At 43.2% G+C, this 13,597-nt stretch overlaps 1 protein-coding gene across 1 annotated transcript in view; it reads right to left on the bottom strand.

Annotated features, from left to right (window-relative positions):
- Positions 1-452: 452 nt before the first annotated feature.
- The window catches only part of C8B (complement C8 beta chain), a 34,931-nt gene continuing 21,786 nt past the window's right edge, over positions 453-13,597 (bottom strand). Inside the window, exons 9-12 of the mRNA XM_029618842.1 lie at positions 11,797-11,960; positions 6,922-7,075; positions 2,315-2,383; positions 453-1,284 (exon numbers count right to left, since the gene is read on the bottom strand). Coding sequence (XP_029474702.1) covers positions 1,133-1,284; positions 2,315-2,383; positions 6,922-7,075; positions 11,797-11,960 — 539 coding nt within the window. The 3' untranslated portion in view covers positions 453-1,132. The remainder of the gene's footprint in view (positions 1,285-2,314; positions 2,384-6,921; positions 7,076-11,796; positions 11,961-13,597) is intronic.

Here is a 13,597-nt window from a genome sequence, read left to right as displayed (position 1 = left end):
CCAGAAATGCCCAGACCACGCCCCGCTCCCCTTTTTGCAAGCTTTTCAGATGTGCGCGCGGTGGGAGATCCGCGCGCATACGAGCAGGTTTTAAAATTCAGTTGGCGCACGCAAGCCCAACTTGTGCGCACATCCCCCAACCGATGTACATGCCGGGCTTTTAAAATCTACCTCAATGTGGGGGGGGGGGGGGGGGGAAACCATCAGTTCATCTAACCTACTCTCACTTTCTTTAAACGGAGCCTAGGGAACTATATAGAGGCCAGATATACTGATATATATATATATATAGGGGCTATTTGGGGAGAAATGTTCAGTCCATGACATGAATCGGGACACAGCTGCTGTTTCCAGTTTCCTGTATCAGATTCATATTGAAAACTGTTTGACTTTGAGAGCTGCATCTAGAGTTACTCTTTCTAAATAAGATAGTATAAGCATAACACAGTCTGTCGTGTTCATCTGATTTCAGTATTTATTGTACATTCCAGATTCCATACAACTTATTTGATAACATTTTTCCAAACATACTCCCAGCCTCTGGATGGGTAGCAGCATTATTTATATTTTACATGACAGACTTTTATGGAGGAAAGAAAGTACAACTCAATGTAAACAATCTCGTGGGAATGTCTCTTTTGACTGCTTGACACCCATTAACCAACACTCTGCTTATTGTAGAGATCCTTTCTCTCACTGGTAAGACATTTGGGAGTGAACAGAATGATCCCTGGGGCACTGACAGATTTCTGACAAAAAAAAATAAAAATTCAGTTCTATTTTAATTGGAAAAAAAAAAAGAGGAAAATTTGTTTTAAAAATAATAATAATAATGACCCCCAGAACAGAGCATTTTCTGTGGTTAATGTCCTGGTGAGTTAAGAGGCCTTGCTTTTTACCCGAGACCCCTAACTCTTCCTAAAAGGGGACTTAAGTGCTGGTAAATGAAAAATTTAAGATACAACCGAAAAGATTAATTTGGAATTAAACCAGGCTCAGTCTTCTTCCTTTAACTTCCTGTGCCTGGACCATCAAATACAATAATTGACCTCTGATTAATTTCCAGGCCAGTGACAGCAAGCATGTATCTCGTGGCTATATTATTGTTTATTTTAATATTTTTTTTCTTAAACTAACAACTGATTATTTCAGTCTCTTGGCCCTTACATCCTTCACCTCCATTTTGGGGGTGAGGTTTATCGCACTGTCTGTTCCTCCTTTGTTCTCCCCTGGAGCACGAAGACCATCCAGACCAACACCCCCAGTTCCCATTCACACTGATGTCTGGAAAAGAAGAAAAATAATAAGCATCAAAAAGTATCATGTGATGAATTTCCAGGCTATGCAACACGCTAACAAGGATGGCAAGGATAAAAATGTGTACATGTTTATCAGGCATGCAGTTTTATAAAGGTCCATTTCTTTAGGGTAAGGCACAAAGTTTACCTGCAGAAGTCCCTTTGCAAATTAGCCTCCCAGAGGAAAGCAGAGAGTAGTAGGGATGTACATTTATTTGAAACGAATTTGGAATCCAAACTGAAAATGGTTCTGTTTGTTTCAAATGAATCACATCCCTACCTGGTCCAATAATGCCCAAACATTTTTTTTTTGGGGGGGGGGGGGGGGCAAATAGTGTGTGCTATTAGCAAACAGTCCGCACTGTTTGCCGAGAAATAATTCTGTACTGGTGCTGAAAGGAGCAAGAGCGATCCTCAGTCAATTCTGATGGCCGGGTCCTCTGGAAAAATGGTAGGCTCCATATTGCTTTATGGCCATAAAATATTACGGCTATAAAGCAATACAAACACAAAATAAGCTGTACAGTCGTAGTAGTTTACAGTTGTAAACAATATGGTGCTAACTGGCTTCATTTCTAAAGATAGCAGAGCAGAAGTGACTGGGGATCCCTCTGCCCCTTATGGAAGAGATAAAGGGGGTGGTGGGGGTGGGTGTAAACCCCCCCCCCCAAAATGTAAAAATTAAAACAAATATCTTGCCTCTGCATATCTCTAGAGAGTAATCTGGGGCAATAACATAAAAAAAATCTTCTATATTTGGAAAAGTGGGTGAAACAAAGAAAATTTGGTAGGATTGCAAGACTTTCTAATGTTCAATGTCCAACCTTTTTTGTACTACTTTATTTGAGAACAAAATACTTAACTTTTGGAATATGGAAGAATGAAATATGGTAAAGCATTAATCAGTTCCCCATTGTACAACACATGCACTTGGCATAAATCCTTTTTACCATATCGTCAGTATGAGAGAAGGCTTATATCATTCCAGTGTTGCGGTTATCTGTCTTGCCGCATACCTTTTCTTTTTGTCCTCTCACAGGCTTTGCCCTGAAATCCCACTGGACAAATACAGTCACAACGAGTTTCTACAAAGAGAAAAACTTTATTAGATCTATGATAAAATAAAAACCACTGAAAACATTGCTTTGTATGTATTTTTAGGCTTTGTTGTAATGGAATATGTTATACTTTGCCTTGAGTACCATGGTGAAAGGGTGAGCCATAAAATACAGCCATTAAATATGAATGTACTTAAAGGACCCTTCTCAGCTTACAGGAAAAACTGACCCGAAAAAGGCCTTGAATGAATGCATCCAAAAGCTTGTATGGGAGTGCCTCGGTGCAATGGGTCCTCGCCAATAGAAAGGCAGGGAAACACGGTTAAACCTAGTCATGGATTTGCCCTGTACAACAGCATTCTGGATACGCACACTCTAGGCTAGGAAAAGCAGAATTATGGAAAGAGGAGGTTTTAGGGAGTGTTTTCCCTAAACCATACATTCCTACTGAAAGCTGATTTGCAGTACACGAAATTAAGTTTATTCCTAGTTGAACTCCTCTTTTTACGGAACCACTACAAAAATGTTAGAATTCGCATCCCTAACCGTGATTTCCCTACAGAAGATCTTGATCCTAGACCCATCCACTGTTGGAACTTTAAGCAGGGAGTTTGTATGGGAAAAGCTTTTGTTTAATTTTTGGTTTCATTGCCACATTTTAGTTTCGTTTCTGTGATTTAGCGTGTGCTAAAAATCCGCCCCAAAATGTATTGTTTTTCCCCCGTTTCAGATTAGAAATGGCATGAAATGAAACAGATGTTGCTGGTGTTACCGATGTTGTTTTAAACAACTGCCCATTCCTAACTTTAATATTTCTCAGGCATAGGGATACAATTTCTGTAAGTCTGATTGTACTTGTTTCATATTCTCTCTGTTTTATGCTTGGAAACGGCTCGTTGAAAACTGCTTACCCTCCCTGCATGTAAAAGCACCATGCTTGCTTGCAGTACATGGTACGTCATGTGCAAAGGATAGAGGTGTTCCTGGAGGCGGAGTTGGGGAGGGGTTAGCATCGACATGCAATGCACATACATGAGTAATCTTACTGGAAATGCTCACTCACAAATAGCAGGTACAGATCCGTGTTCATATTTTTTTTCTGACCCAATTTTCAAAGGGAAAGATTTTCCCTTTGACAACTGATGTGAAGTCTTCAGGTAAAAAGTACCCACTGATTTTACACTTCTGCACACAGTTTGAAAGTTGACCTTTTTGGCAGCAATTTTCAAATAGCTCATGTACTTTACACTACGGTAACAATAAAAAAAAAGAATTGAGGTGAGTAGTTACGCTACAAAAATGAGTGTAAAGTCAGCGGGTTAAAAGTGACCATATACTTTGCACCTGGTTCTTTTTTGCGGGCAGCAAGGGAGGGTTACATAGCACGCTTACTTGTGAAAATGTCATATATACAAATGCTAGTTTTCTAACGCTGACCTTAACCTGACCTAAATACGCCTCCAGGAAGGCCTCCTCACAATCTGCTGTAAAGTACATGGTCCTGTGGAAGCCTGCCCGTATTTTTAGCTGACCTGAGAAAGGGCAATTTTCAGCCCGGCCAATTCATGCGAGTGTAAGAAGAACCGTAAGCTTCCTTACCAGAAGGTTTAAACCAAACGTTCCGGGGGAGGTCGGGAGAGAGATGAGGTTGGGGGGATTTAGCTTCCCCACGTGGGAGAGTCAGATGGTGCGGTCGTAGTCTTACAAACCCCCCGCCACCATCTCAGCGCGCGGATTCTCGGTTCGATTTTCCAGAGTTACCCCGCTGTAGGGCAGACCTGTCTGTGCAGCCCCCCACTTCTGATGACTTTTCCCGGATAAAGAACTGGAGACAGAGTGCCTTAGCCCTGCTTTTTGGGACCGAGCTTTGGAGGTGCTTTTCCTTTCGGGGAAGGACGTTTTTCTACCTTTCCTTTCTCTCATTTACTTTACCTTTTGAGGAAGATTTTTTTTCAACTGTGTTTTTACTGACTGAGAAACCCAGGGACTTAGAGTTTTGTTTATCCAGAGGGTGCCTTTCACCTAGAAAGGACCCGAGGAGAAGCAGTGTCACTGAGGAGGAATGGACTCTCCTCCCTTACCAGTGAGCAGGAGTCGGAAAGCATTTGTCTAAGAGCTTTGGCTATTGACTCAGGGGAGGAGCATCTTGGAAAAAGAGGTCATACAGTGCCAGCCTTGTAGAGACAATAGAGAAGTGGGGAACGGAGAAGACTTCAGGAGCAGTACGAACACTGGGGCTTTGCGTTCTGATAATCAGTTGGAATGCATTTTATAATCATTACTTAGGGGAAGAGGCTGAGGATTAAATTACAAGCAGGCCGATTAAAAAAAAACTGCTCGAGAGCCGGCGCTCCGAGGCACCTCCCCTGGGCGCGCGATTCGGTATTTAAATTAGTGCCGGCGCTAATAAGGAGGCGCCAGGGACACTAGCGCGCCCCTAGCGCCTCCTTATTAGCGGAAGCGGCGGATGTCAGCGGGTCTGACAACCGGCGCTTAATTTTACCGGCGTTGGTTGTCGAACCCACTGACAGCCACGGGTTTGGAAAACGGACGCCAGCAAAATTGAGAGTCCATTTTCCAACCCGTGGGCAGATTGTTGGTTTTTTTTTTTAAAGAAATTTTGGTTTTTTTTAATTTTTGGGGCCTCTGACTTAATATCGCTATGATATTAAGTCAGAGGGTGTACAGAAAAGCAGTTTTTTCTGCTTTTCTGTACACTTGCCCAGTGCCGTTTGAAATTAACGCCTGCCTATGGGCAGGCGTTAATTTCTGAGAGTTAAATGTGCGGCTTGGCCGCACATTTTACTTTCTGTATTTCGGGTGACTAACTTATAGGCTCATCAACATGCATTTTCATGTGATGAGCACTATTAGTTTCGGGGGGGGGGGGTTGGCTGCTTGTTTTCCATTCGCTATTAGCCCTTACAGTATAAGGAGTAATAATAGTGCGTCAAAAACTCATGGCCAAACGGGGGCTAAACGGTGCGCTCGGCCTCACGCGCCGTTCTGTATCGGCCTGAAACAGAGGAGAAGTAAGGAGTTAAATTACTCAAGGAATTGGCTTAAATATTCAGAAGGTGTTTCCTGGAAGAGTAAGGTCACAAATTTATTAAATTTCACCTTGTAAGAACAATTTGGACTAGTGTCCTCGAGCTGTAAAGAGCCAGTAATTCACTTTTACAACTTATCAGTAAAATTGAGTTGGAACCCACGCAGTTTCCAGCGTGATCAATGCTGCGATTCGTTTTAAGAGACTGTCAGCACTCTTTACAAGGAACTGGAAGGTTGGCTTGGAAGTAAGCAAAGTAATAGGGCATCCCCCCACAGCGAGCCCTGGACTCTCAAAGATGAAGTAACACCTTGGTGAGAGCTGAGCAATTAGGATCCGATCTGAGATGTGACCCTTTGGATCCATTATCCGGGTTTTGCCACCCAGGGATTACACAAGTAAATTGCTGTTTACCCAGAGGTGACAGATTAGTCTGACTGCCACTAGATCTGCAGCAGTTTTGAACCAGGGAAAGTTCTAGCGAATATGCTGGAACCCAGAAAATACCTGCGACTATAGGAATGGAGTCGTTGAGGGGCCTGGCCAAACAGGAGGTGACCTAGTATGCAATAAAAGTCCTCTGGGACAGGCAGTCTGTACGTGTTTCTTGCCCAGGAATTATTTAGGCTTAATTGGACATCTGGAAACAATTTTGAGGTTTGGACTGAAGATAAGCACCCAAATTATTAGGTTAGATCCAGAGGAGGAGGAAGGAGGGTCTATGCAGAATGCCACATAGATAAAGTGGTTATTTATCTGAAAATCCAAGCATGAGCTGCTTAAAGTTGCATGGATAAGGGCTGTGATACAAAGAGCTGGACTGTCCTGGGATTTTAAGGACTGGGGGCTGCCTGTGATAATGCTGTATGAGGCTGGAGGCCGCAACCAGTAGGTGGAGACGAAAGCTGATGTATAGCAAGATACAATATATATGCAGGTAAACTGTAAATAAAGTAGGTAATGGTACATTGTTGGCATCCTGGCTTATCTCTAAGTAGAGAGACAGAAATAGAAAGAAGCTTGCCACTCCTGCTTGAAGCTAATCCCCACCCTTCCGTGAGCATCACAGAGTGACAGCGTCCTGAGATGAGAGACTGGTAGTGCTCTGCGTCATCAAGCATTGGGCTTTTAATCTCCACTGGTGGCAGTCTGATACTTTTTATAAGTGAGAAAAAACTCAAATCATTGTTTGTTGAACTAGCCCTCTTTACGAGTTTTCCCAAAAAATGTTTATTTTGAAAGATGTGTCACCAAGGAATCTGTGAAGCTCTGCATTCACTGCCTTCTGACCTGGGAATACGCTTCCTTCCCAAACCAGCTTCGTCAGCTCCTGATCTGAAGTTCAGAAAAATTTCAGGGAAGGAGACTTCAAAGATTAGAGAGAGAGAGAGAGCGTGAGAGTAAGAATCAGCGATTTAATTCTCAGCCCCACTGGAACTTGCAAAGTGGTAGATCCAGCCCCCACCCTCACCCCCAAAACAAAATTTTAACAGAAATGTTTATTGGACAATTTAACCTTTCAGAAATGCGATTCCATTGTTCTGGCAGGGAGCACAGCGACAAGAGCCGGTTTCTGCCTCATACTCCTCCAGCGCGCGCTTTACGTTGGCTTTCAACGTGCTCACGCTCGCAAAGTCTGCGGCAGTCATCAACTCGTAGAGAGGTTCGGCCTGCAATGACAAAAGACCCATTTATAAACTCAAGGATTATTTGTTATCTTCTTTACAGCTCCTTTGGCTTGTTACTTTGAATCTATTAAATACATACAAAGATGTTGTTGCCTTCTTTGACACTTACTTGTTCAAAGCCCAAGAAGAAAACATCACTGTGGGTGAAAGGGAGTCAGAAAGTCAGTAGAGGGGGAGAATCAAGGGTTACTATTCATCAGCAATGATCTCAGATTAATTAATTTATTTATTATTAGCTGACTTGTCAAACGTCTTTACCCAAGACATCAGACACATGAATTTATGGAATAAACCAACTTTAAAAAAAAAAGATTTTAACATTAATTTAACATTACAAGAGCTGCAGAGAGCCTCAGCTGGAATCAAAGCACTCAAACTATCAGGTGTATTTCTTTATCCCTCCATACAAAAAAAAATAAAATGTACCTATTATTTAGGATTCTCTACACCTTGGAACCTTGCCAAGTACTTGTGAGATGGCCTGGCCACTGTTGGAAAGAGGCTACTGGGCTTGATGGATCCTTGGTCTGATCCAGTTTGGCAGTTCTTAAGTTCAGTCTGAGGAGCTGCTGGCAAGCAAGGGGCCAGGAATATGACAGGTAGGGGTACATTTTATAACATGCACACGTGGGGCTCCTGGCATGCGCACATGGATGCACTGATTTTATAACAAGCACACATGGGGCTCCTGGCATGCGCACATGGATGCACTGATTTTATAACAAGCACACATGGGGTTCCTGGCATGCGCACATGGATGCACTGATTTTATAACAAGCACACATGGGGTTCCTGGCATGCGCACATGGATGCACTGATTTTATAACAAGCACACATGGGGTTCCTGGCATGCGCACATGGATGCACTGATTTTATAACAAGCACACATGGGGTTCCTGGCATGCGCACATGGATGCACTGATTTTATTACATGCACACATGGGGCTCCTGGCATGCGCACATGGATGCACTGATTTTATAACAAGCACACATGGGGCTCCTGGCATGCGCACATGGATGCACTGATTTTATAACAAGCACACATGGGGCTCCTGGCATGCGCACATGGATGCACTGATTTTATAACATGCACACATGGGGCTCCTGGCATGCGCACATGGATGCACTGATTTTATAACAAGCACACATGGGGCTCTTGGCATGCGCACATGGATGCACTGATTTTATAACAAGCACACATGGGGCTCCTGGCATGCGCACATGGATGCACTGATTTTATAACAGGCGTGAGCATGTTATAATCCATGTGCAGGCGGCGCACACAAGGGGAGGGGAATTGATGCAAAATCCGCGTAGCGACGCAATTGAGCCTTCCCCAGTTCCCTCCCAGTCTGCTCCAATTAAGAAGCGGACTGGGAGGGAACTTCCCTAAACCCCCTGCCTAACCTTCCTTCCCCTCTCCTCCCCACCCCCTAAAGCTAACCTACCTTGGCTCAATTTTTTTTTACTTTATTACTTGCTGCTCCTTTGGAGCAGATTTACGTGCGCCGGACGGCTGCCAGCGTGCGATTCCCTGGGACAGCGGCTAATGGCCGCTGTCCCGCCCCTTTGAAGAGGCCTGGCACTTGTGCACGTACTGGAGTCTACGCACGTGGCCGGACCCCTTTGAAAATTCGTGCGGCACGCACAAGACCCAGCCACATGCCTAGACCCCGGCCTTCAGTGTTTGTTTTCGTTGCACGGAACAGATCAGCACATTCAAGTTAGCTTTAATGCAGCCTCCTGAAATTATGTGCAGCAGCAGACCTGTGTAATGATTTTGCCTACCATTTCCAACAATGGGGCAGGTCCTTTGGCTTTAATTTAACCGAGAAAACAAAAACTACAATCATAAAGTTAATTTAGGCGCTCTGCTCAGGAAATGTCATTAGGTCAGACAGGTGCACAATTTTGATTGATTTTTAGTCTCTTTGCCCACAGAGCTCTGTTTCTTAAGATCTTTGTAACCATAATGCTTATGAAGCTGAGGGGGAGGGGGAGGCATTAATATGTCATCAGGAAAATTAAAAATTATTCAATTAAATATAGCTTGTTAAATTTTAGTGACCATCTCATCACATCCTAACAGATAAAGACATTTATTTGTAAATGTTCCCTTTTTCGGCATTTTTCACGAGTAAAATTATTCCTTGCTGGGTACTTGTGACTTGGATTGGCCACTGTTGGAAACAGGATGCTGGGCTTGATGGCCCCTTGGTCTGACCCAGCATGGCATTTCCTACGTTCTTATGAAAGTCTGTGCTTATTAAAGGAATAAAGCCCTTTCTACTGCACAGAATTGCATGGGCTCCTGCCTATGCCTTTACCTGCCACAGGCAATTCTCTGAAGCCCTGCTTTGAATATTGCTTTACCAGGATCTCTTTTGTTCTAAGGTAGCAGATAGGTTGCAAGTTCTCATTCAAGGAAGGTTAGGATAAGCTAGATCAGGGGGGTTACCTTTCAACGAACTTCCCCAGCCTAGGGAGCGTCATTTTGAAACATCAAGGGAAACTTTTATGCAGCAGCATATGCATCGATTTACAAAGCAAACTTATGTGGATTTGTTTGTTTTGAAAATTATGGGAATTCCAGGCAAAAACTCCCGCACAGAGTCACAGCTACTGTTTGCAACTCGGGCGTGTGAATGTATGCGTGAGCTTTTTAACATCGGACGTGGGGGGGCATGTTTCCAGGCTCCGCCCCGCAAGAGCTATTTTTTGTGCGTATAAAAGCAGGCACCACATCAGGTTGTGTGTGATTTTTATAGCGAGCCATTTATGAGCGTCAACCTGTGTTTTAGATGCAGAAATGACTTTACCACCAGAAGAGTAGAAGGTCTTGGCCCCATTAAAACATATCCATCATTTTCTCTATATCAACTTGCACAAGAAATTAGAAACCATACCCAGTATGGAAATGAAATGCGGGACCCCGGCTGTCATTCGTTTGTTTCAGATTTACTAACCACCTCTCCTGCAAGGAGGTCACCATGCCCAGCTCCAGCCTAAGCTGGAAGGGAAACCTGCTCTGAGGTTCTTTTATATAGCAGGGATATATAAAATAATGACATTGCTTTGCTTTCTGTTGTTTCCAATCCAAAATGACACAACCCCCTTCCCTCCCCCCCAAAAATAAAAACCTTTCCATTTCGTTTTATTTTCGTTTTAGCACGTGCTAAACTCATAGGAAGCCATTTCTGCAGGTAACAGACTTTTATAAAACTGGCCATTTTGTGTGCAGGAAAACGTAGATGGATATGGCCTGAGGGCCCATACGTTTACCCGCCGTGAGCCAAGGCATTCCCGAGGCAGGGCTGGGGGAAGGCCTTTGCACATCTGTACATACTTTTGAATTTTCCAAAGTATGCACGTAACTTTTCTCCTAAAAAATAAAAACCAAAAACTACATGCACATAGGCGAGGGTCTAAAAGGATGCAGGTAGCTTTTGTGGGAAAGTACGCTCCCATTGAAAACTGGCGTAACGTCCATGGGGAAACGGTTCCCTCAGATTTTACACCAAGGCGGGCACTTTCATCATTACTCACGTAATGAGCCTATCAAAGCAGGTAGGGATAATTTTCAAAGTCATTTACATAGTATAAAATGTGGGTTTGTCTGCGCAAATGGCTCGTTTTTTAAATTGCACATAAAAGTATGTGTAGAACCAGATTGTGTGCATGATTTTATGTACATTAGAAAATTGGCATTTGGGGGGGGGGGGGGTGATTTATCTACCTAAGGGCTAGATTCATCAAACTATGGCATATGATAGGAAGAGGGGCAAGTTTTATGGTAATAGCTTATTTATCACAATGTGCACTATCTTAGCACATTACTGCAGTGTGCACATTACTGCAGTGTGCATTACTGCAGTGTGCAATAACTTTTCACACTTTGCAGTAAGTGCCACAATTGTTGTAATTCCTACCTACAACTACTGGGGGGGGGGGGGGGGGGGGGGGAGACAGACAGACAGACTGGCTATAAGGCCCTTCTAGTAGGTAGGTATTTATACCTCTATATGAGGCCCACCTAGTTACTTGAGGTGAGGTTTAGGTAGTAGTGTAGGGGTTAGGGGCCACTTTTACATGCAGAGTGAGAAGCACAAACAGAACAGTGCACTCTTGTGAAGATTTGACGTCCTTCGGAGTGAGGAAACTCACACAACAATGAGATTTGTACAGTGTTCTCTCAACCCAGCTTGATGTTACCCAGGTAGAGAGTCCACTTAGCCAGAAATCCCGCCTCAAACTCCACCATTTTCTAAATTACCATTGCATCATGCGTTATGGTGCTTTATGCATGCGAAAAGCTCATAACACAGCTTAGAAATTAACCCCCTAACTTCGATATTATGTGCGTAAATTAAACTACACAAGTTCCACCCTGCAAAGAACAGATATAACTTTGTGCCAATTAGTTTGCATGTGTATTCTTAGCGATCATTTTCAAGGCAAATGTATGTGTATAAGTTTGCTTTGAAAACTGGCAATACATAAGTTATGTAGATTGTTGTAAAATCAGTCACCCTCCCTACGTACACCAACAAAAAATAAAAATAAATAGAAAACTAAAATAAAATAAAATGACATTTTTTTCCAATGATGTCACTAATGTACAAACCCACAAAGAAATATTATAAATGTGATTTCCAATAATGTTTCCTTCATTTTATATTCCTATCCTCTCTTCATTACCCTACTTTTAAGGTGATGATGTCAGGATTGTATTGAACTGCATCTCCCCACTCTTGCATTAGATCTGGTGTCGGTAAGTCTTTGTAAGCGAGAGTGGTGATGTATTCACTAGCTCCTCCTCGGACAAGGGCTAAAAAGTCTTCTACAAATTTTCCAGTCCTGGAAGTATCTGTAACATAGAATTATCAGGTGTCAAACTGTGTTTTATTTTTTCATCATTTTATTTTATTTTTTTTAAATAAAATCCTAGTTCCACGCACACTGTGTTCTATACATAAATTGTTTTTTGCTTTTTATTAGAATAATTTTTCTCGCTTCCTTTTGTCTTTCTAACTTCTCCTCCTCACGCTTGGGTGAGCCTTGATGGCCAAAGGCAGGACCATCGTTAGGCTGGTCTGATCTTGCCAGGCCCTGCAGTGGGTTTTACTTCTACAGACTTAAAGACGGGCCAGCCCATGCAAGGTGGGCCGAGGGGAGGAGAAAGGTGACAGGCAGAACTGGTGTGATGTAGGGCTGAGGGGGCAGAAGAAATCAGAGGCACCTCCTTCCCACCCAGCCCGCACAGCTGCCGCTCTCTCTTCCCAGCACTGGACAGGCAGCAGAAGCACCGCAGTCATGGAGTCAGAAGGAAGCTGCCTGAGCTGCTGCTGCTGCTGCTGCTTCCGCTTCCCCTACCTTCCTTGACTAATTCATTCATTCTGCTCATAAGATGTGATCAACTACGGAAAGCGAAAATAAGCAGCACTATACTGCAAAGTACAGTCCTCCTCCAATGGCACCTACTCTTCTGCCACTACCAAAGGGAAGGGAGAGCAGAAGTGGGAATGGGGATGAGGGTGAGAACAATGAAAACCAGGGGGCAGAGCCCATTCAAGGATATTAGGCACCCTAGGCAAATCTTATAGCCTGGCGCCTCACCCCTCACCCCCACCCTTCCCCACACACAATTAAAATTATGGATTTATATTAAAAGATTTTACATGAAAAAAGATGTTGATGTAAAAATATCACTTACAACATGTATATCATATCTGCATGTTCTACTGTGGTGTCAACCAGAAAACTCTGCTAAAAAGCCACTTGGAACTCATATGGTTTTAAGCCTATTGCAGTGTGTTGGATATGGACTTGGCCCTCAGAAAGCCAAGAGTAAACAGAATTATCATTACAAGATACTAAACCTCCCAATGACTGCCAGCACTCAAACAATAACAATCCTACCTATGAGAATGCAACACGGCAAATATTATACCAGGCCCTAAAACACAATACTACACCTATTAGGAAAACAGAACAAGCTAGGCTGCTATAGATCCCTATTCAGAAACTACAAGCTAGCAGACTGTCTCACCACGGTTATTCATGCAGGACACAGACAAACCCTCACTGAATACAGAATAAAGAGACCATACAAAAAATAAATAGAATCTACAACAAGCCAGACTCTACATGCAGTGCAACAATGGAAAACCAGAAACCTTACCATATCTCATAAAACATCAATAATAACAGTTAAATCATACCAATAAAAAATGAGTGTGTTAGGGAATATGGTACAGTCTCTCCCTCCCACATAAACATGCTCTCTTTCCCCACACACACACATGCTCTCTGTACCCTGGCCCACCCCCAACATATACACACACATTCTTTCTGTCCCTTGGTTCCCCTTGCCACACACACACACACACACACACACACACACACACACACACACATGCTTTCTCCCCCACATGCTTTTTCCCTTTTCTCACACACAGACACATGCTCTGTCCCCTGAATCCCCACCCCACACACATACATGCT

Source organism: Rhinatrema bivittatum, chromosome 10, assembly GCF_901001135.1.
Source record: "Rhinatrema bivittatum chromosome 10, aRhiBiv1.1, whole genome shotgun sequence".
Classification (NCBI taxonomy): Eukaryota; Metazoa; Chordata; class Amphibia; order Gymnophiona; family Rhinatrematidae; genus Rhinatrema; species Rhinatrema bivittatum.
This window is presented reverse-complemented; position numbering and strand designations above follow the sequence as displayed.